This window comes from Pezoporus occidentalis, unplaced genomic scaffold (genome assembly GCF_034315485.1).
Source record: "Pezoporus occidentalis ecotype Australia unplaced genomic scaffold, CSIRO_AGI_Poc_V1 ctg13, whole genome shotgun sequence".
Taxonomy (NCBI): Eukaryota; Metazoa; Chordata; class Aves; order Psittaciformes; family Psittacidae; genus Pezoporus; species Pezoporus occidentalis.
This window is the reverse complement of record NW_026913103.1, coordinates 4,968,686-4,992,851: the sequence shown is the minus strand read 5'-3', so window position 1 is coordinate 4,992,851 and position 24,166 is coordinate 4,968,686. Positions and strand designations below refer to the sequence as shown.

The following is a 24,166-nucleotide window of genomic DNA, read 5'->3' as shown; positions in this document are numbered from 1 at the left end:
CCCCAGGTTCCAGTACAGGTTGGGAAACGACCTGTTAGAGAGCAGTGTAGGGGAGAGGGACCTGGGGGTCCTAGTGGACGACAGGATGACCATGAGCCAACACTGTGCCCTTGTGGCTAAGAAGGCCAATGGCATCCTGGGGTGTATTAGAAGGGCGGTGGTTAGTAGGTCGAGAGAGGTCCTCCTTCCCCTCTACTCTGCCCTGGTGAGACCCCATCTGGAATACTGTGTCCAGTTCTGGGCCCCTCAGTTCAAGAAGGACAGGGAGCTGCTGGAGAGAGTCCAGCGAAGGGCAACTAAGATGATTAAGGGAGTGGAGCATCTCCCTTATGAGGAAAGACTGAGGGAGCTGGGTCTCTATAGTTTGGAGAAGAGGAGACTGAGGGGTGACCTTATTAGTGTCTACAAATATATAAAGGGGGAGTGTCACGAGGATGGAGCCAGGCTCTACTCAGTGGCAAACAATGATAGGATAAGGGGTAATGGGTGCAAACTGGAACACAAGAGGTTCCACTTAAACTTGAGAAGAAACTTCTTCTCAGTGAGGGTGACGGAACACTGGAACAGGCTGCCCAGGGAGGTTGTGGAGTCTCCTTCCCTGGAGACATTCAAAACCCACCTGGACACATTCCTGTGTAACATTATCTAGGTGTTCCTGCTACGGCAGGGGGATTGGACTAGATGATCTTTCGAGGTCCCTTCCAATCTCTAGCATACTGTGATACTGTGATACTGTGTGTGATATATTCCTAAGAGAATACAAGTACACATAGAATCATTGAACAGTTAGGGTTGGAAAGGACCTTAAGATCATCTAGTTTCAACCCCCCTGCCATGGGCAGGGACACCTCACACTAAACCATGTCACCCAGGCTTTGTCCAACCTGGCCTTGAACACCACCAGGGATGGAGCACGCACGACCTCCTCGGGCAACCCATTCCAGTGCCTCACCACCCTTACAGTAAAGAATTTCCTCCTTATATCCAATCTAAACTTCCCCTGTTTAAGTTTTAACCTGTCACCCCTTGTCCTATCACTACAGTCCCTAATGAAGAGTCCCTCTCCAGCATCCCTATAGGCCCCCTTCAGATATTGGAAGGCTGCTATGAAGTCTCCAAGCAGCTTTCTCTTCTCCAGGCTGAACAGCCCCAACTTTCTCAGCCTGTCTTCATACGGGAGGTGTTCCAGTCCCCTGATCATCCTCATGGTCCTCCTCTGGACTTGTTCCAACAGTTCCATGTCCTTTTTATGTTGAGGACACCAGAACTGCACATAATACTCCAACTGAGGTCTCACAAGAGCAGAGTAGAGGAGCAGAATCACCTCCTTTGAGCTGCTGGTCATGCTCCTTTTGTTGCAGCCCAGGATACGGATGGCTTTCCAGTCTGCAAGTGTGCACTGAAGCCGGCTCATGTTATGTTTCTTCTTCATAGAAGTCTGACAGAGAAATTTTTTTTTCTGATTGTTTTACTTTCCCCATTGTTTCATTATTCTTTCAGACAGGCTTCTTCAGGCATCTACACAAAATAGCTTTCTATCTTTCAACTTTGATATCGTCAGTTGTGGTACATCAATGTATAACCACAGTTGAGACTGCATTTTCACATTCTGAGGCAGCACTATGTAAAAGGGTTTACTCACCCCTCATACTTCCTAAAAGCTGGGGTTTCTTGTTCTGCCCTGCACCCCTCCTATGTCAGCACAGCTGTTTCTTCACTAAGAGCAAACCTGGGAAATAAAACTAATTCAGGCAAAAATAACTTTAGCTGCAGGGAAGGGGCAAAGTTATTTTTCAACTCTATCAGTTCCCCCCTCTGCTTGACCACACTACGACAGCACAGCTGTGACAGCAGAGCAGAGGAAAGGGGCAGCCAGGAAATGAGAGTGTTTTAGGCACCAAAGAAAACTGCATGGAACCATAGCCTAACCTTCATTTGTAAGTACAGATTTAAGAGATCTATTGCTTAAAAGATGCTTTAACTTTCCTCTCCCTAAATTAGCTGCAGAAGCAAAAAACTGTCAAAGCCACTTCTAATAACAGGCAGCAAACATAAATGGTTAGTGAGATATTCCATGAAGACAGAGTTCAGTAGTAAAGTTCTATGATATCAATGTAACAAAGTATGGACAATCTTTCACACATGGAGGTAATTTAATTTCTCAGACTGCTAATAAAAAACCCCTACCCTTTCAAGAATGTGATAATAACAGAAAAACAATGACGAATACAGGGCATCCATTCCTGAACAAAAAATTTGCAAAGAAAAAGCATTTATAAGAGATCTGTAGTTCAAAGGTAGAAAAACTGCATGTTCTGATAAATGACTGGGGGTTTTCTTCAGGACTTTAATGCATACTGGGTTGCTTATAGTGCAGAATATCATGTACAATGATTGGACTCAAAACCACCAAACTGCCTAAGTTTGCTCATTTGCTGAACTGTGCTTAACCTTTGCTAAGTATTACCAAGTAACAGAGGAGGATAAAGCTTTGAAGTATGTTAAACATTTTCTTCGCTATGTCTTCGAAAGTTTTTCTGATAAGATTGTGGTAGCAACCACATAATGAACAACCAGTGTTTTATGACCTTTTCTACTGATTCTCCCAACAGAGATGTAGAGATATCACCCAAGGATGCTGCACTTATGACAGCATCAGAAACCAGTGCAGAAGTACTTAACGAAGGCTTCTTTATTTACACCAGCAGCAAAAGGAATGCTACAGAAAACATGGACCCACTGCTCAGGAACCTAGTCATAAAAGACATGGAAAACACTGGACTTTTTTTTTTTCTTTTGGTACTCCAGTTTTCACTCTTAAATTCTGCCCCCTGACCTCCCAGTTCCCCAAGTCTACCAGCACAGTATGTGGGAATGCACATCACCCATTGTCAAGGAACATATTATTAAGGAACCCTTAAGCCAGTTGTACAAGCAGAAGTCCATAGGATCAGTCAGGATGTATCTTATGGTGTTGAGAAAACTTGCCAATGTTACTGCTGGGCCCCTCTACATTATCTTTGAAGAGTCATGGCATGAGAAAGGTTTCCAATGACCAGAAAAATATACCTATCTTCAAGCTGAGCAACATGATGACCTGGTGAACTACAGGCTAGTCTGCTTCATCTCAACACCTGATAAAGTCATGGATCAAGTCTTCAAGGAATCCATTCCCACCTACATGATGACAAGAAAGTGAACAGCCAGCATGGATTTACCAAGGGCAAACCTGACTAACCCAAATGCATTCTACAGTGAGATAACTGGCTGTGTAGGTAAAGGGAGAGCAATGGATGTTGCGAGGCATTTTACATGGTCTCTCACAGGGTTCTTATAGCCAGACTAGAGAGACATGGACTGAGTAAATGAATGAGAATGTGAAAAGAAAACCAGCTGGACCACCGGGGTCAAAGGGTTATGACTATCAGTACAAATCCAGCTGCTGGCATCCCATAGTGATCAGTACAGGAGCCAGTACTGTTTAATGTCTTCGTCAATAATTTGGATGCTGGAACCAAGTGCACTCAACAAGTTTGTAGATGATGCCAAATTTGGGGAAGCAGTTGATAGACTGGAAGCCAGGGTTACAATTCAGAAGGATGGAACAGGCAAGCGAAATGGGTTGACAAGAGCCTTACGTAGTTAAACAACCACAAATGCAAAGTCCTACATCTTGACCAAATAAGCAAACTGATCTAGCTGGGCTTGGTTGGGACAGAAGGTTCCAACCCACGTGATTTCAACCAGCAGTCAGGTAAAACCAGTGACTACTTGTAGGTACAAAGCATCACTTAAGGCAACTGCACCATCATCGCAAACACTCCCAAAATGAAGTACCTCAGTCACTTCCCTTTTCTCTCTGCTACCCATTCAAACTTTCCACACAAGGGTCCAACAATAAACAAGAAGGAAAAAAAAAAAAAGAGAAAAAAGAATTAAAAAGGTTTGGGTTTTTTTCCTGCTCTTTAGCACAATGAATTTATTTCTCTACTTATATAAGGACTCTATTGCTAGACTGGAGACATACTAAAAAATTCAGAAAGTAAGGAGAAAGTTTAAGGGTTTTTATATGAAATATAAATATAGGAGAGTTATCTTCCTATTTTATAAGGAAAAATGGAAGACGGATAGGCTAGGATAGGCTAGGGGCAACTTCTGAATTGACAGTTTCCTCTCAAAATGTGAAAAAGTATATAAAGCTAACAAGCCATTTCAAGGAAGATGACATGCAAAAAAGAACACCAGAACACAATTTCTGTGGCAAATCAGTATGTGATGTTAATCACATATGATCTCTAATTCTAAACAGTGGAAGAGTTTTATAATATAAGCAAAACACAGCAGGAAACCTTACAGGATATTATGCATCTGATTTACACACTTCTGATTTTAGACTCAGCTATACACCATGGGATCCACCTTCATAAAGAAAAGCTAAACCTGTGCAACTGAAAATACAGCAACACTAAACAATCTATTTTTATAAAGTGCCTAAAGGCAGGGTAAGATTAATAACCTAGCCTAAGTACCTGGAAAATCAGCAACCAACACTTAGGCTTCCAGGTTTGCGGCAATAACTGGAATGCCAGGTTGAAATAAAGCACTGTATTTACATACCAAAGGGAAGAAGGAACAAAAAATAAGAATTTGTATTATTTAACACTTTCTGCAAACTTTTAAAACTATGTCACATATATTATCCCCTTTATATAAAACCATAAGGAAATTAAAGTCCAGAATGGTTCCATGACTTCTACAAGAAAATAACTTGCAAATGTAGGAAAAAAGAAACAACGTTAAAATGTAATTAAAGCCACAAAAAGCAAGACACTTAGCTGACGTTGCCAGCTGTTCAAAATCCAGCTGAAATGGACAGCAAAAAAGTACATATAAAGAAAACTTCAATTAAAAAAACTCAATAATTTGCCCAAATGAAAAAGGCACATCTCAGAAAAATCTGAGTAGGGAAAGGATGAAAGTAATATGAAAGAGTCGATTAAATTTTAAGTTGTGAGAAAATTTCACATTCTTTTCTCTAAAGGCCAAAGATCTGCTTTTTTCCCCCCATTCTTAGTGACATTGGCAAGCTTTCATACCTAAATGAGAGAGCAGTCAGCTGGATTAGACTGCTGATATGGCTGAAAAGTAACGCAGACTAGTTCCACCAAAACTTCCCCCTGAGGATTAGTTTTCTGCCAATTTAGTTCCTTCAGCCAACTCACCATGAAGTCAGAGAAGTGCTGGTGTTGACTCAAGCAAAGCTGTGAGCAAGTGCAGTGTCTCTGGGAGGGGCAGCAGGACTGTCACTCAGAGCAGTTAGGGGGGCCTGGCTGTGTTGTAAATTGCTGGCACAATTACTTGCATGGCCGTTCAATATGGCCCCACACGTGGGAACTCTAAGAGTTAGAAAATGACCTTGCAAGAAAATAATGTCTGGCTGGAAAAAAAGAAAAAAAACCCAAACCAAACAAAAAAAAACAACCAACCAACCAAACAAAAAACCAAACAAAAAAAACTAACCAAACAACAACAAAAAAAAACAAACAAAAACCATCAAAACCCCACAAGCAAAACAGAAACCAGAGAAATGCAACACAAATAAGCAACAGCCTCCTGCTTATACCAGATACACTATATACTTCAATTTCCTCTGCAAGTAGAGATCACCAATGCAACGAGACATGATGTAATACAACTATGTTACTGCATTAAAACTACAGTATTCTTTGTAATGGAAGTATAGAAGTTCACTAGATGTAACAATGAGTTTAAGAAACACTGACAACTATTAACTAAACTGCAGTATACTAAAATTTACTAAGTGGGATTTATTTTTAAAAAGCTAAAAAATAACTTTAACATCCCTGGAAAAACAAACATTTTTCTTAGTAATTACTTGTAAAGGCAGTGAAGAAGAGCTATCAATCAATGTTTAATATAACAAAATAACAGGTCAGCCTGTTGACTGCTAATAGTTACAAACCTACTGTTCAAGAAATAACACTCAAAAGACAGCTGAAGCAAAACATCCAACTTAAGACACCAGCCTCCAACTAGAGATGAGTTTCAGCCACCTTCACTCAAAGATTAAATTATCCTTACCTTGATCTATCAGTTCTTTCGATCACAGTGCACACCGTAAGACTTGCTTCCAAGTAAGGAACAGTGCCTTTTCCATCTAACAAAAGCTTTGCTGGATGACAAAGAACTTCTTTACTACATTGATAATAGGTTGGGGGTTTTTTGGTGGTATTCAACAGGTAAACATTTAGCTATATATAAAATATATTTGCCTAATGGCAGAACTGGTAATGTCAGTTAAAGGTTTAGTGCCCCACTGTGCCAGGTAGATCCATCATCATAACCTGGACCAGAGCAGTCCAACAGAATAAACTTTTTAAAGTTTATTTGTAGTTGTAAAGGATCCTTACATTACTTCTTGAGCAGTAAGGCTTGCTAAAAATACAGTTACAAGGAACTCTAGTAAATGTTTCTAGAAGTGACCCTCAGAAATTACAAAGGCAATTGTAAATATGAAAGCTAACATCTACTTCATAGTTCAAATTCTCATCTAATAGGCTCTTGAATAATCTTTATGTTAGACTGTTGTATTAAATTGTTATCAGGATATTCACAGTTTGCTAAATGAGCCCTAAAAATCAGACATGCCAAACAAATACAACACTATAACCTACACCATTAATAAAAGTATTTCAGAAAAATGAATTTTAGTGCACATGAAACAACTGTATGGCACTGGACAAAAATATTCTCATGAAAATATTTGTGCAGCGGTTTCTTACACACATATACTTCAAAGATTACATAATATTAATCGTGTCATGTAGTATTATGTTTTACTACACCAGCAAAATATTACTGGTATGTATCTTTCCTAAACCAGCCTTGTGGCAAGTCTTATTTAAAAAAAAATTAAAATATAAAAAGCTCCAAACAAACAACAGGGAGACTTTGCTCCAGCTTATATGGTCTAAAAACAAACAAAACTCAGGAAGTCTTTGTACAGTTTCTGGATCATAACTGTTCTTTATTTACCAGCACTGAAGATTCAGTCAGAGAAAGATATCACGAAGTCAGCAGCTTTCGCTCCAAATTATTCTTTCATAGGAATTACAGGGACACTCATTCAGAAATGTTTCCTTCTCTCATGCAGTGCTTGCAGTGCTTACCCATTAACAAAAACTTTTTGAAGGCCTGATGACCAACCCAGGAATAACCACAGCTTTTTAATTTATTCCCTCCTGTCTCCAGCCTGAAAACTTGTTCTGCACAGAAGTTAACCTGTTATTTAAAATAACTGCATTTCCCTGGGAAGAGTAAAGCTGCTGTTACACAAAATTATTTATCCTAAAGTTTAAGTTACATATTACAACTTAACCTGATTTAACAAGTCACCAGTGAGAGATGAAAGTAGAAATACCCTTTTTTCACATGCAGTCTGTCCGCCCTCCTCAGTACAAGCCATTGTCCAGCCTCTCCCACTTACGGTTCAGTGAGCAAATTCAACAGAGGTTTGGCAAAGAGCCAGTATGAGAAAACTGTACACAACTTCAACCTCTCTGGCAATAAACTGGTCTCAGGGGTGGTAGGACAGTACAAGACATGCCACAAGACAGCAATTTGAGGAGGAGGGAAAGGTGGGGGAGCATCGGGAGGAGAGAAGCAGGCATCTCTCCCCCACCTGCAGCCTCAGTCCAGCACAGCTGCAATATGTAGCTCGCTCTGACCAGTCAATGATGTTCTGTTATTCCCTATCCCCAAAACAATTAATAATTTTAAGTCTTGCAAAGAGAAACAGTAAATAGTTGCCATTCAGCTTTGCATCCAAAATGGAGTTGCTTCATGATGAGATAAAAGCAGCAATGTCACAGTTGGCTGCTTTAGGGAATTCACACACCCAATTTATTATTATCCTGTACAGGACAATAGCATCACACCTTAATCATTTTACTGTTTTTCAGTTTATTTTGAAAGCTTTATTTTCCAATTTGCTATCCATGCTGCAAATTGCTACTGTACACTAACCACACATCAGTACTCTTGCATTTGCTACAATCCTTTTAATAATCAACTATCCTCATATATTAGAACATAATTCCTTCTACAGATTATTTAAAGTTATTTAAACAACAGCATTGCCAAAATGCTAATTCCTTAACTCACAGCAGACATTAAACCATAAATCAAAATAAAACATCTTCTCACAAGTTATTTACTTTTAATCATCCCTGTTAGCTACAGTACCCAAATAACCATTAGCCATTCTGTATTCTGATTTATACTAGACTGTAATTTAGAGACTGAATTCCATTTGGCACAATCCCCAGGTCTGTGCATGTAGACTACACCATAGAAGAAAATTAAATAAGTTTTCAGTACTTTTATGACATTCTGTTGAAAGTACTCAAAAGACATCTCAAAAATACGCCTATCTACTAACAAACTACTAAGCTCTACTTATACCATGTTAGCAGTTCTCAAAGAAAGCTTCCAATCTAAATATGTGTCACTGAATTAGGCAGTGATTTAATTATTAAAAATACACTGTTTGATTTTAACCCACTATTTAACAACTGGTTATCTTTCCCACATTTCCTAAAGGAAATTTTGTGGCCTCAGCAGCAAAATGAAAAACATTTTTTTTCATCTTATATTTGTGAAGGATCAAGGCAATAAAGATTGCTAGGTAATTATTTCTGTGTCACGATATCCATCAACACAGGCTGCTGAGCACCCACTATGGAAGTGCCATTTACTACTACGAACACAACATTCATATGCAACTGACTTGGCCAACGTAAGACACCAAATTTTACTTCACCTGAAAATATTATACACACTAGGCTGCTGAACACCGTAAAAGGAAGTTTAATAACGCATGCTTTAAAAAACTGTGTAAGATCAAATTACCACCAGGTTTAATTCTACGTATACAGTGAATAAGAATAGTAAACTTTTTACTAGTGTCTTAGTTTTCTTAAATGTAAGCACAAAGTAATCAAGTACAGAGCATTAGACAAATTTCAACCTATGTAAGAATATCTCAACCTCAAAAACCCTCTAAATTGAAACCAAATAGGTGCTAAAACATGAGCCAAAAGAAATTAACTTTCCAAATTACTTCCCCAAATGGAAGTTCCTTTTAGTTCAGAACAACCAAGCTAAGAGAAAAACTACATTTGCTGGTTAACCTGTAAAAAGAATTTGTTGCCTTTATTTCTCCAACCTCCCCCACCACAACAGCTCCATTTTTGTTTATCTTGTTTTCTCAGTCTCCTGCAGCTATTCTGTACACTCTTCTACTCCTTTCTGCAAGGTACACACTGTCCTGTGTACTTAGCGCTCTGGCTGTCCTGATCCCAGACTACTCTGTCACTCTATGAACTCACATGTTAGAAGCAAACCAAGCCATACTGAAGCAGCACTGAAACCTTTACTTCAGGAACCCTGATTTTGACTTCCCTGTTTTATGGAAGTAAGCGTCTCAAAATTCCTAGATGTTTACCTGTGAGATCTCTACTTCTCTGCAAACAAAAGGTTTAATAGCTATTAGTGGGAAGAGAGGAGACAAAATTATGCGATATGACCTAAAACCCCCTCATATTCTTATAAAGCAGTATTTAAAAGTGGTGAGTTTGGTGATCAATCTCACATCATAGGGCCTGCTACAACATAACACACCTTGAAACCCCTTAGTTCTCTACACAAAGAGACACAACTAAAACTCCATAGAAAGTCTGACTCTGCACTGCAATTCATGCAGTCTTACAAAAACAACAGTAATAAAAGCCAAAGTTGTTGAAACCATTACAATAAATAGTCTATCACATTTTATCCTTGTACATAAAACAAGAAGCAAAAGACTAAAATACCCAAATAGGATCATCATAAAAGTATCTGTGCAAACAGACATTTGCAAAATACTGGTTTATGCTTGCTATCAAGCCACATATTGCTGTAATTACTTGTGTTATTACTATTACTTTTGTATTTCTACTTACATAAAGAAGAGGGTAAGGATCTCTTTTAGGAACATTCTCTCCCCCCCCCCCCCCCCAAACCTCAGGAGAATTTCTGTACTTTTTCTGAGGAAAGACTAGTGTTTTACTACCAAATCCAAGTGCCAGAAAATAACCAATGAAGCATCCCATACAAGACAGTTACTCTTACACCTGAAGGTTCTATGTCCCGCTTCGTGCAAAAATATTACAGTAGTAGCTATTTAGGAAAAACTACCAAATAATAAATGCCTCCATAATGAAAACCAGAATAGTGCACACAGATGCTTTCGAATGGAGATAGATGAGGACAAACCTGGGCTCCTAGAATCCTAAATCTTGAAATTAAAAAAAAGGTGATGATGCGGAAGAGGACTTGGACACAGGCTATTATTTAAGAATGTGCTACCAAGCATATTACAACATGTGTTTTAGAGCATTAACAGATAAGTTAATTTTTAGCATTTTTCTACATGTCTTAAGAAGTAGCCTGGCTTACTCAAAAGTCAGACAGGCACATATAAAAAGTAAGACAATAAGAAAATAGTTTCACTTTGAGAAATAGTTCTCAGCAAGTAGATTTTGGTCCTAAAATATAATCTGTCATTGAAGTTAATAAGGTTTCTTAGTCTTAAAACTATTGGAAAGGACATCTGAACAAAGGTCTGAAAAGACACATAGGCAGTGTTGGAAAGAAATTCTGAATGGGTCAGAGACTGGGAGACATAAGCAAACATAGAAAATTCACAAATTTCTCACTCTGCGATCAAAAAATACTCTAAAGAAAAAAAAGACGAAAGGAACAGAACACATCAACATTTACGGGACTGACACAAACCAAAGAATAATTCGACATCATAGAGCAGGAGTTTAGATTATGATAAAGGCACAGAATAAGTGAATGATACCTGAAATATCCCTTCCCCTCATTTTCAAGCTAATACTCATCTCCACTAGGCCATAAACAAAGCAGCAGACTGCTTCAGGAACAGTTACAACAATTAATAATTAAATTTCACTGTTAAGAGAAAAATGAAGAGTCACAGAAGACAGAAAATCCTCAAGTGTTCTACCTGAATATAAACTCCTCTCTGCCCTCCTAACTTGTATTACTCCTGTCAGTGATTTCTCAATATGATCAAAAGAGGGGGAGGGGAAGGAAGAAAAAGGCAGGAAAGGCTGATGACTTCAAATGGCAGCTCTGTGTCTATACACTAAGATATAAATTCTGCGTGTTTCTGTACCACTCCAGAATCTCAGCTACCTTTAAGAAAATACACAACCCTACAACCCTTACTTTGTGAAGACAATTCTTTACATGTGAGCTGAATGAAAAACAAAGTCTTCTAAAGTCCTCTGACAGACAACTGTGAAGTTTCTGTTGCTGCTGTTAATAGGAAGTCCACATAGTTTTCTCTACGGTTATTAGGAAACTTGTAGCCAAGAAAATGGGATGAAAATTGAGCAAATTCCTGTCATGACTAAACTGAAATCTCTCAGCAGCTCTGAAGGTAGGGATTGGCAACATTCCTTAGGAAAGAGATCCTCAGAAAGAAAATTCAGTACTGGTTCTCAGTATCACTACTGTAACCACCAGGAGACTGAAGAGGAAAAAAAAAAAAAAAAAAAGGGCAGGAAGGAACAAAATGTTCCTCCTTTCATCAGGAAAATAGATGCATATAGGAATACTTTAAAGTTTGCCTGTTATCAACTGCACAAACATGGGGAAGCTTTAAATGAAAGGCTGGAAAAGAGAAAATTACAACTTCATTGCAACTCAGCAATATCCAAGGAGGCAGAATATAACACAAGTTCTCACAATTATTCTCCAGCGGGAATGATTAGGAGTCGTCTCCATTCCCACATGCTAAATATCCCCCTATTTTAAATCCAAAAAGATTTGCCTGTCACTGTTTTCTTATTTTAGGTGTGACTATCAGTTGAAAAACACAGGAATTCCTTCAAGTGGGAATCACTAAATTTCTACTCCTCCAAGTCAGGAAAGAATTTGCATGCCACAGGGCTATTTGTTACTGTGAAGTTCTGCATATTTTGCCTATAACTTAGAAACCTTACTTTAGGAAAGTAAATTCAGAACAGTTTTACTAATTCCATGTGCAAACTAGCTTAAATAACAAAAATAAGGCACTTTCCACACTTCTAAAGTCTAACAGTCCTGACATTTCATGAAAAGTAAACACACAGACCATGTATATCGCTGTATACAACATAACAACTACTAGCAGTGCTCCAGAATGGTAACAAATGCAGCTTCAAAAAAAAGAAAAAAAAAAAAAGTCAAACATTATAGTTCTAAGAATCTTTTTCACATTTTCCATTGAACAGTCTATACAACACAGATAAATAATGATGATACATTAGATATGCAAAACTGGACAAAGAAAAACATGTACCAGTATGAATCACTGTATTCAACAACAGCATTACCAGAAAGGCAACAGATAAATCACTCATGGAACACCCTTCCAGAAAGACCGTTTCATTTTTACTGGAGAAGAAAATAATAAAAATATTAAAAGGAAGCACTTTAACAGCAGAACGACAGCCACATTTCTTCATAGTAACGTCTGTTGCACTAAATGAGCATCTTACTAGACATGTGGAATCAAAAAAAAAAATTCTGAACAACCATCACACTTAAAAGCAATTTATTTAATTTACCTGCATGTTTAAGTCTGACTGATACTCAGCATAAGCATGATAGGATCAGAAGTTTCTGTGTACACATATGTATACACACATACACATATAGGTACATATTTCAACAGCACTGTTTCCATTAGACTGAGTTTAATCAGTGATGGATTTAACATCTATTTGGCACATAATCAGTTTTATGCTTTAACACCAGGGATGGACATAAGAGTCCCCCCCCTTCCTCTTTACCAGCCTTTAATATAACACTTCCAAAAACATCAAGTAAACAATTTTTGATTGTTGCTTACATAGACTTCAACAGAATTAATGAAATATACACAGACCACTTATAGATGTAACTATAGGTTCATGGATTAATCATCATCTTGCAGTAGAAGTTGCCATATTTCCTACTCTATACACTTTTATCCCTGCTTTTGTCCACGTTACACTTGTTTCACAATTCTGGCACTCTTGCGCTTGTCTCACCTTTGGATAATGGTGGTTCTACCATCGTTAGGTGCATCTAATGTGCTCTCAGCTCCAGATTACAGATTGCCAAAAAACCCTATAAATATATACATATTCTGTGACTTTACATTTTCCTATAAAGTCAACATCCCTAATAAGCACATCTCATCCCTCTCAACATCAGAAAGCCTTCTTTTTCCTTTGTTTCAAATCAGTACAAAGTTTACCAGCTCTTACTAGATCTGGTATAGTACTATCATCCCATTTGGACTCAGGCCATCCTCAGAATTTTTTTGTCACCATCCACATTAGTTTTGCTTCACACATGCATGCGCACTCACACGCTATCACATCATCAGTCCTAAAATTAACATGCCCCCAAATACTGAGGAAACACAAAACCAGCTGATAACTCAATTCACCAGCCGTGGAATATCAAAGCTTCTAATGGGTACACTACCCAGTGTTGTATTGGTCCTGCTCTTGGAAAGACATCTCCTACGTAGAAAACATGTGGGTGATGTGTATGAAATCTGTCTTTTCTTAGCCACCTGTCCAACCAGCAAATAGCCAAGGTGTACAAAAGAAGACAGTGACTAGTCATCATCACCTTGACACTTTTAGTTGTCTGAGCAAAGCTCACTGTATTCTGTGGAGAGAGTTCAGGAAAAAACAGTGTCTGCATTTCACCACTTTAAAGGTAATAGGGAAGTAACATAATAGCCATTATTAAGCAGAAAGAGTTTCTAAACATCAGAATTTCAGATTAATTACTCAAAACAACAAGCAGTATTTTTGTTCATACAGTACCTCTATTCCAGAACATCTAGTAATAAAAAACAAAGCCCAACATACTGCAGCAGGAGAAAATCTGCAAGAGGTGTGTGCTCTGTGTAATAAAGGTACTGCAAAATCTCCAATGCTAAACTTATCCCCGACTTGAAAAACTCTGCTTATGAGGAATAATGTATTTCATTAACATGTATTTTTCTTTGTTATCATCATGGTACTTTAGCAGAATTTAACAGACTATTGGCCTATGCCATCAAGATATGTGCTTATAGCAATGTTGTAAGATTACAATAGCAGATTTATTTTTTTTCTTATTGGTGAAACTGAAGTCTCAACAGTTAGAGGCATTCAAATTTCAGGAGACTTTCTGCATTATAATTAATAGCTTTATAGTGACAAAAAACAAGCAAACAAACAAACCAACCACCTAACCCATACATCAAAAAAATTACTCAAGGCTTTATACACGCTAAAGGTTTCTTTCACTTGCTATGGACAGATTCATCATCAGCCTCGTATCGTAAATGTAAGGATGATACCCCTCCCAGAATTAACCTCAGTCCCAAACATTTAAAATAGTATTTTAGAAGCACACGAGCCTCATTATATGGTAGGGTGAAAGGGTACGGGCTAGGCCGGGGCCTGAGACCAAGCTAAAGGCAAGGCAGTGCAGCGGGGAGGCGGCACAGCAATCCTGGCCTCCCCTCCTCACCTAGAGCTAACCTTGCTCGGCCGCCCACCAGCCCACCGACAGAAGATCCCTCCCGCTGCAAAACCGGCCCTGCTGCACCAAGCTCAGGCTACTCTCAGACCTCTGCCCCTACAAAGAAACCACTGCACTTCCAAAGCCTCGGTAGAAATAAAAGAAAAGGAATAAGGCATAGACTCGCCCTCACTAACCCCTCCCTCAAAAGTAGGTCTCTTTTCACCAAATCAAACCACCCCTTGACGGCACCCACCCTTCCCCCACTACGAAGCCACCTCTCATTGTCGTCGTCCCCCGAAGGGGACCCATTCCTCCCCCTCTACCCCTCAGATGCACACACGCACGCCTCTCCCATTCCCCGGTCTGTACTGTGCCCCTTACTGGTTGCCAGAAGGGAAATGCAGCCCATGGGCCGCATTCCCCCCCTTCTCAGCCATATACTCACCTTCCAGAAACAAGCTGTCTCTGCAGCCGCCGCCACTGCTGCCACCGGCCATCTTCCTGCTGCCGAGCCTCGCTCCCTCACTCACTCCATCGCCCAGAGAGACGGCGGGGCCTGGCCCTTCCCCCGGCCTGCGCGCTCCGCCGCCCACCCCCACTGCGGAAGGCTGGGTGACCCGCAGCGGCGGCGGCGCCTCCGAGGCCCGGCCCTCTCCCGCTCCGAGTCCGCGCGCACGGCGGCCCGGGCCGCGCTGCTTTCCGGGCCCCGTGCAGGAGGAAGCAGAGGAAGCGCACCCGCTCCTCCCTCACCGAGCCCGCCACCAGCAGTCCCCCGAGCGGTTGCCGGCTGGGTCTGGCCCAGCAGCCGCTGATGGCGCCCGGCGGGGGAGGCGGGCCTGGCAGGCTCTCCGCCGGCGGTACCTCAGAGCACACGGGGAGGATAAGGGAATGGTGCGCGTCGAGCTGCCGCCACTCTCCTCCATGAACGGCGCGGCGGGACCTCACCGGCACACCCCTGCCGGGACCCCCGGCTCGCCCGGCCCGGCACCCGCGCTTCGCCGGCGGCCCCTAGACGATAAAATGGCCGCAGTAAGGCTGCGCCCTGTAATGCCTCGGGCTCTCCCGCTCCCCCCTTGATCAGCTCGGAGGCGGCAGCTTTTGGGAGGTGAGGAGGTGGATCGGTTTGAGTAAAATGAATGGACTTTCAGGAGCGTGGAAGCCCATGGCGCAGCTCTGGAGCCCGCTCGCCTGTCACCGTGCTCACGCTTGGGTTAGAGGCCACGCAGGTCTTAACGAGTTCTTACAAATCATGAAAGCTGTGGCCTAATCAAGGCGTATTTAAATGCAAAACTGGATTCTGCAAAACGAACAGCGTTGCCAAGCCAACTATACAGAAATTGCAAGTCATGCTCTCAGGTGTATTTGAATTTAAAAGCATGTGAGGTTTTACATTTTAAAAAGACTTCTTGTGAAGCCAAAGTATGAAAAATACGTTCCTTTAAAATCTGGGAGGTAAACTGTGAAGTCTTGAAGTAGGGAAAAGTAGATCCTCCTTTCTTGAATGGGTTCCTTCCTCTGGAATTCTCCTGACCCGATTTTTACTGTAGAACTGGGGAATTTTTATGTCTAATTTAAAGTAGTTAGTTCCCAAAAATTACTAATGCTTGAAAAATGAGCTCCCAAAGATGCTTGAACTTGAAAGTTTGTAGGCTAAAGTCCTAAATTAGGTAAGTTCAAGTACCTAATGCATATGGAAATTAAAAACTGAATTTTCTGTATTGACACCAACCATAGTCATAAGCCAGAGTATTTAAAAATACTGTAAGTAGGAATGCTCAGTTTTTACACAAGCAAGAGGTACACAGAAGCGGATAAGAATGCAGAACTGGCCTGGAAGAAAATACAATGAGATGTCAGGCTGCTCCCCAAATGCTACCTCACACCACCAGAACTGAGTGATTAGAAAGAATTCCAAAAGCTGGAACAGTGCTGGCCAACATGCCCTGATCTTCAGAATCTCCTTAGAAAAAAAAAGACTTCTGAATAAAATATTTAATTTTAATAAAATTAAAAGAAGACAAAAATAGGTAAAATTGGTGCAAGCTAATTATACAGAAACCAGAAGACTTCGGCAGAAATGCTTAATAGAAACCTAAATTAAAAAAAAAAAACCTAAACAACAAAATCTTAACAGCAACATAAACCAGCCCACAAACAAAAACCCCCAGAAAAATGGAAATCTAGAATCTAATTTTCAAGAAGTATCCTGTTATGTCTCAGAAGAACATTGTCTAGATGGAGGGTTTACTGCAGAGGTTACAGCATTAATTCACAAAACCAAGTTCTTATGCACAGTTGAGACCAGACTGCTTCATGTCTACTCAGTTATTCACTGTTTTTTTTTTAAAAATGATTGAGTTTTTTGAATAAATGTTTGATACACAGTAGTGTGCTTTTGTTGATCCAAGTCAAGACATCAAATATAGCTTATTTTTAGTGAGCTGAGGCACAGTGTAGATTATGATACCTTCTAAAGTAGAAATGGCAGGTAAAGAAGTTACCAATATTTATCTAGATGCATGGTTGATTTTAGACTTTTTGATTGGTAATCTAACATCTACTTTTCTACGGAGAAGAGCTGCCCCAAAATTACATCTGACTGCAGTAGTATTTTTCCTTTATTTTGAAGCTCTTGAAGGATGCAAGAGAATAGCATGTAGTCAAATCTTTTGTTCATCTGTTTTTCATAAAGCTTTCATTAGTAGTGTATTCTCAGCCTTAGAGTGGCTTAAACTTAGAACGAGAGGATTTTCTTCATGTTTAAGAAGTATCTGAGTCATCAATGACAAAGAGAAAATCAGCATACCCCCTTCCTGTTGGGGGAAGTCGTACAGAATTTACTGAGTTTTCTTCCTGTTCTCAGCCAAACTGTTAATTGTATTCACAGAGTAAGTTCCCAGGGATGAAATGCATCAGATCATTACTGCCTGTCTTTTAGCAGCCACTACAAGTTGACTAGTCCCACTATGTTCACAGGACATAGTCTAAGATCCTGAATTTTACAAACGCTTGCATGTGCACAGCTCTGTTGGCTCAGCACTGCATAAAGTGAAAAGCTAATTAATTCATTGGGCAATGATGAAGTCTTTTTGTTTCACCTTAGAAATCTATTTTTTTTCCCTCTCTTCCCAGAATGAAAAAATTGTTATTAATGACTATGGCTTAGATTATTCAATACTGAAATTATGGGGGAAAAAAAAACATTTTTTTTTCTTTGTATTTACAATTCCTTCCAATTATTTCTTGTTTCCTCTAGGTTTTTTAAGGTTTGTCAACAAAATGGGGGTGGCTACTCCATAGAAATTCCCGTTTCCTTGCAAAAGCAATAAAATGAAATTGGGATTGCACTTTTGCAATTTCTGTAACTGTGGTAGTGTACATATTTTTTTTTACTGCTATGTAAATTGCATATGTTTACGTTTAAGGGAATTTATAGGCATCTTGACTTTTTTTTTGTTATTTACAAGCCCTGAACCCATTCCATAGACTATTAATCTGTTCTTTTAACAGTCCCACCTTTCAGAAAATAATGGTTGTGGACTAAGTATTTTTCACTGTTTCCCACTGGTGTTCTTAGAACTGTCCCATGAATGCATTAATGATGCACAATCTATGTATGTCCTTTGTTAAAAAAAACCAAACCAAAAACCAATTTTGTTGCTGTCCTGATGACCTGATGCCTGTTTTTTGCTGTGCATTTTAAAGCCAAGTCAAATTTATTTCTTGTGCTTGCAATGTCACCTTCTTGCTATTAAAGCTAATGTTTTAATTTCGGGCCAGGGGCACCTTATTTTATCCCAAGGTAGCTCACATACTACAGTTAATTCTTTGGTAACATCCCAAATGGAAAAGTACCATTCATTTATGTGCTAGGACTTACAGGGACACATCAGGATGTAGAAAAGTTTTATATTAAGTTTTGGTATCAAAGACAGCTTGCCAAGTAGGTAGCAGATAACTACAGACTGCTTAAGATCACTGCGACTTTGTCTAAAATTTTTCCTAATTCCTTCCTTGAAGGAGACCTGCTTTTTAAATCTGGTCAGCCTACCTCAAAATGCAGTACTGGGTGTTGGAGAATAACCATAATAAACAAATAGCCTATTAGGTTTCCTGCTACTGTAATAAATTCATTGCTGTGACTGCCTCGCTGCACTGTCTCACTGCATTATAACCATTCAAAGAGAAACAATTTTGCTTTAAATCTGCAACCTCTTGTTGGGCAGTGAGGTCAAGCAACTGTGTTGGGCTAAAAAACTTATGACTCATTAAGTATCAAAATGAGATTTATTGATATAAAGGGTGATGTGTTAGCATTGTTAGCCACAACACAGCATTAGATATTGTTTTTGGAAATAAAACATTTTTTTGTGCAGGGTCTGGGCTACACCTGACCATTTTTTGGTGTGCAGCCCAGAACCATTACATCAGTGACCTCTCCTAAATAGAAGCATAATTATGATCCTAAGAAAAAGGAAAACTATAAAAGAGAGTAATTTAAAATATGTGCATGGAATCATACTAAAGAAGAAATGAAAAATTATAAATCAAATATAAAATATTCCATCTGAAAAAACTTGGACAATCTTTTATATTTTTAATTTTCCTTAGTAATGTACATCGGGTAATTTATTACACATTTTGGGGCAAAATTGATCTTTAACTAAAGAAAAGCAAAACTGTTGATAGTTTTGTAAGTGTTAGAAGGGGAGGACATAAAAGGCTTAAGAGAATACATCAGATCCATGATTCTGTGAATGTACTTCCCAGTGTATGTTCAAAATTTCTGTATAAAAGATACTTAATTTAACTGTTGCTTTGTTTCACTGATATTTTGATGCACTTTATAATAGTTGCTGTAAGTTTCCTGAAGTAACTGATGGTAATCTGAAATAAACTTTTCTTTTTCTCTTAATATTTTTATGGTGATTCTGTAATGGAAATATATTTTTATATACAGACTGATGAAATACATTTATCAATTGCAGTCCAAGCTTTATGATTAGGCAACAGTGTTGTTTATCTTTCAGCATAGCTTTTTTCATAATTTCAGTAATAAGAGCAGAAGTTCCAACTGATTTAAAGGAGGAAAAATAGAAAATGTATTTGCCAACATAAATAGTATAGCATAATCACAATAGTCTTTCATCTGCTAACAGAATATAACGAATGCCTCTACAGCAAGAAAAACTAAAATCAAAGACTGTGTAATCAGAAAAATAAAAAGTAACAGATATTTTTACTGCAATAAAAATAAAAGCGCAGCAAGACTCAGACTGTTGCTTAAGGCATGTCAGGCATCCAAAAACATCCAGCATACAAAACATACTATGCATATATGTACAGGGTCAGACCCTGTCTCTAATCTCATGCTTTTCAGATCAATGGAAAATATGCCTAAATCAACTTCTAAAGTATTTTTAACACATTTAATAGATATTGAAACTTTTTTGGTATGAAGTTACACAGAAATCTCTCTCACAATCACATGGAAAGAAATTCATGTTCTTAATTGCCAGATAGCAAAACTTGAGGATGGTCTTTATAATGGTCTCAAACCATTAGAAAAGGAAACTGTTTTGCAGCTGACATCCTTACAGATACTTTGTAATAATCATTAGAATCAAGATCTTTATGTTGGTAGAGTTGTCTAATTTAAAGAAACACATAAAATAAATGGAAAATACCTAATTGAAATTGTTTCTAAAAGGTGATACATCTTAGAGGAGGATCACCTTTTCTCTGCCTGTCTGCTTCATTAGATAACCTATTTGTCTAAAGCTTTAAGAATACTTGGGTTTCAGAGCAATTAAGGCAATCTTTTATCAAAAGTTATTACATGTTTCCTGTAGGAAAATTTTGTATATATCCACTCATGGTTATAAAAATAAATTATACCAAGGGCATGCAAACCAGCAGATATTAACCCATGTGCACACAGGCAAAAATACACACTAAAGCAAAGAAAGGTCAGGTTTATGTACAAGGGATTTTAGCATAATCATAATGAAAGCAGAGGCAAAAAATCACTACATCCTACCTGTAGACAGTGTGCATGACTTACTCCCCAACTGCTCATGCTGCTGGCACAGGCATTGTTTGTTTCTTTAAAATTCCCCTTCTAATCAGAACTTCCTAAACCTCTTTCTCAATATACAAAGGAGATTAAAGATCTAGATGTGCTTCTGTCTGTGTACTTCAGTTGTTAAGTACAGTGGTGTACTCAGTGTCATCTGTGAAGTGGAACCAGTAGGAACATATGTAGGAATGACCGTACTACAGAGAAGAGAATCTACCCAATACAGGCTTTGAAAGATGTGAAGGACACGTTTCATTTGTCCTTCTGCATAGAGGTAAGTTGTAAAGATGTAAAATGTCATTGGCATATGATCTAAAAATCTCATTTTAAGGTTGGTCTTCAGTCACCACAGTGCATTAGAAAGCTGGGAGTTTTTCCATATTAACGTAAATAATCTTCTCTAGAAATAAGTTTCTTCTACCTGAGTTAGAGTTCACTTTGCACTTTTGAGTAACTTTTCTATACTGGGATATTGCTGATGTGTTTCTCTGTCTTTTCTACAGTTCCTTCAGTCTTCCTTCATTTCTTATTTTTAATCTCTCTGGAGTCTCTTTAACTTGTCTGTATTTTAAAGTGGGATATTCAAAACAGGACGCAGTACTAATGTAGGTCTCTCCAAAGCTGAATAAAGCAAAATGACTCTCTTCTGCTTCTGACATACTACAGTTCCCTTTAATAGATCCTAAAATATTTGTCAAAAAAATCATAGTTGGATCATGGTCATTTTGTAATCCTACATTAATCGCAGGTCCTTTTCTGTACTGTTGTTCCCTAGCCATGAGCTATCTCTCATTTTGGATTAGTTCAGTTGATTCCTCCTTCTGAAGTGTATGATTTTTTACTTGTCTTCATTGCATACCATCTTGCTGGTTTTAAATAACTTATTTTCATTTATCCAGATCCCTGTGAACTCTAATCCTGTCCTTAATGTCAGAAGACTGGAATATGATTCCCAAAGATGTGTAAGAAGACTTTCATATCTGTGTAAAAGTCCAAAGTTCTTTGCTCTTCTCCGTCTTTTTCCTCTTTTCTACAAGATGAGGAATGTCATTCTGAGATACTGTTTCCTCTGCTAGAAGGATGTGGATGTCCACTGCTATTTTTGAAGATGTCACTTACATTCTTTAATGGAGGTGTATCCTAACAGCACCAATCCACATGAAATACAATAATTGTCAAATGGTGGCATGTGTATTTAGAAGGCTCAAAGCAAGATGAAGTTTTCTTCAGAATTGTGTGGATAGCCAAACTATGATTAGTAAGATTCCTATGAAATAAGAGGTAAGAAATACTCATGGAGTAGAGCCTCAGCCCTGATAGTCTGTAGAAAACTTCGGGATAAGCAGTAAGAGCCCTGAGAGAGAGGAGGCTAAAGAAATGAGAGTTGTCTTGTATTATACTATATAAGGACATCTCAGTGGGAGGGGATGTTTTAACTCATAGTGATTTGTGAGTTCTGCAGGATTTGTTAACAAGCTGTCCCAGTTTATAAAGTGGCCTATCATAAGCATGTGTTGTAACTTTAAAGATTCTCTAAGTCTTTATGCTCTTTGATAAATGACGGTGTTACGTATTCTCTCTTTGATTCATTCCAGGCATATATAATCCTTATCGTTAGCTGCATGTATAAAAAATGAGATTAATCTGGTTGTCATTGGTGTATTATTCCTAATGGGTACCATCAGGTCATAGTCTCTTTCAAGCATTCACATGTAGCTGTTAAAAGAAGGAGGCCAAGAGGCCAGGAGACAATGGGGTCAGGGAATAGCTGCTACCACTCCAAGTCCTGTCAGAAATCATTACAGCCCCTATAATAACACACTCATGTCACATAAAAATGTCTGTAGCATTGCTGTTGATTTTGTCAAAAGCTAAGGAGATGTTAACTGCTCTGAGCATAACCAGGGTATGATTGGCCTGCAGATTTTTACAGGAGTGGGTTAGACTGGTTTTAATGCTTTACTCCTTTTTCTGTGAAAAATTCTTGAGAGTCACTTTGGTAGTTACTTGTCTTTTCTGGGAGCATGAGGTCTACAGGAATTTTTAAGCATATTGTGAACATATGTAAGCATATTACTCAGACTAGTGCTCAGAAAAAAGATACTCTTCCTTTTAATATTATGAAGACATTAATCTCCATTTCTTCTTTTCAGAAAACTCTGTAATTTGTGATTAAATTTGCTTGCTTTAATATATCAAATTCTGTAAATTTCTCTAAAAGGTACTTAGATCACAAGCACCGTTTTATTTAATTTTAAACAAAACAAAGATAGAAGCCATGAAAACTGATCAGTTCTCTGTCAGTTTGAAGATATATGTACTTTGACTAAGGTTGCTAAACGATGTGAAATTTTAGCAGCCTGTTTAAATTACGGTTACCATATGAGGACATTTGAAGTGGAGCTGACCTATTATTAATGTCTGGCCTGTTTGCTTCCTTGTAGTATTGAAGCTAAATGTATTGATTTTCAGCATAGAAAAGTTTTGAAGTGCTGTATCAGTTTTCATCATAAAAATTCCAGACTCTGTACCACCCACAAGGATGAATAAAGATTGTAATCATTCTATGGAAAAATTCAGCAAGTGAAATAGAATCTTCTTAAGAATATATTGCATAATTTCAGGGAAGGAAAACTAAATCTTATTCATTACTCATCAGTAGTTTTCCAATTGCCATTGAAATCATCAGCATTACACTTGAAATATATTGGGAAGAAATTCAGTGCTGTAGAAGGTTTCCTTTATTACTGCTTGAAACTTTGATCCTTTCATACAGCAGAAAATTCAAGGATGCCTTCAAGCAATATATATGCTATTTATATTAAACTGTATTAAAGTGTTTTTGTGGTTTCTGATTTACAATGTTTTCATAGTTTTGAGGTATTTTGAGTTCTGCTACTGTCCTCATCAGCTTATTTAATAGCAACACAGCAGCTACCATCTTCTCTTCCACCCCAGACACACTCAACCTTGTTTTCAGTCTCTATCCAATACTGTCTCACTTCTCCTTGTGACTCCTGCACTAAATGCAGTCCTTCAGCTTCTTGTCTGTCAGTGTTCAAGTTCTTCCCCTCTTTCTCTCTGGCGCTTTCCTTTTATTCAGTTTCTGTTTTCAGTTTCTTTCCTCCTACTCTTTCAGTAACAAAATCCATCACGTGCTTCCAACAGAGATTCTGCAACCCTTTTCTTCCACAGTTGCCACCCCATTCCTGCCTTTTGTTTTGGTTCCCTCCCACTGCTGCTTTTACTATATTAGTTAGGTTACATGATCCATATTCAGTAAGTGAGGATACAGATAGATAGCTGAAATTTAGCTAGATGAATAGAAAGAAAATCTTATCCCTATTTCTCGAGTCTATTTTCTTCTAGTACCGTAATTCAGTGTGGTGATAAACAGCATTCTTCTTTTCTTGTATTAGCTAGCACGTTTTAAAAATGTTG

General features: G+C 38.6%; 1 protein-coding gene across 6 annotated transcripts in view; it reads right to left on the bottom strand.

Annotated features, from left to right (window-relative positions):
• SENP6 (SUMO specific peptidase 6) overlaps nt 1-15,622 on the bottom strand; it is a 79,247-nt gene extending 63,625 nt beyond the window's left edge. For 5 of the 6 annotated variants that reach the window (XM_062608234.1, XM_062608229.1, XM_062608233.1 and 2 more), the window contains exon 1: nt 15,092-15,622. In XM_062608234.1, coding sequence (XP_062464218.1) covers nt 15,092-15,143 — 52 coding nt within the window. In that variant the 5' untranslated portion in view covers nt 15,144-15,622. The remainder of the gene's footprint in view (nt 1-15,091) is intronic. The other variant, XM_062608232.1, reaches the window with a different exon arrangement.
• Between the last annotated feature and the right edge of the window lie 8,544 nt (nt 15,623-24,166).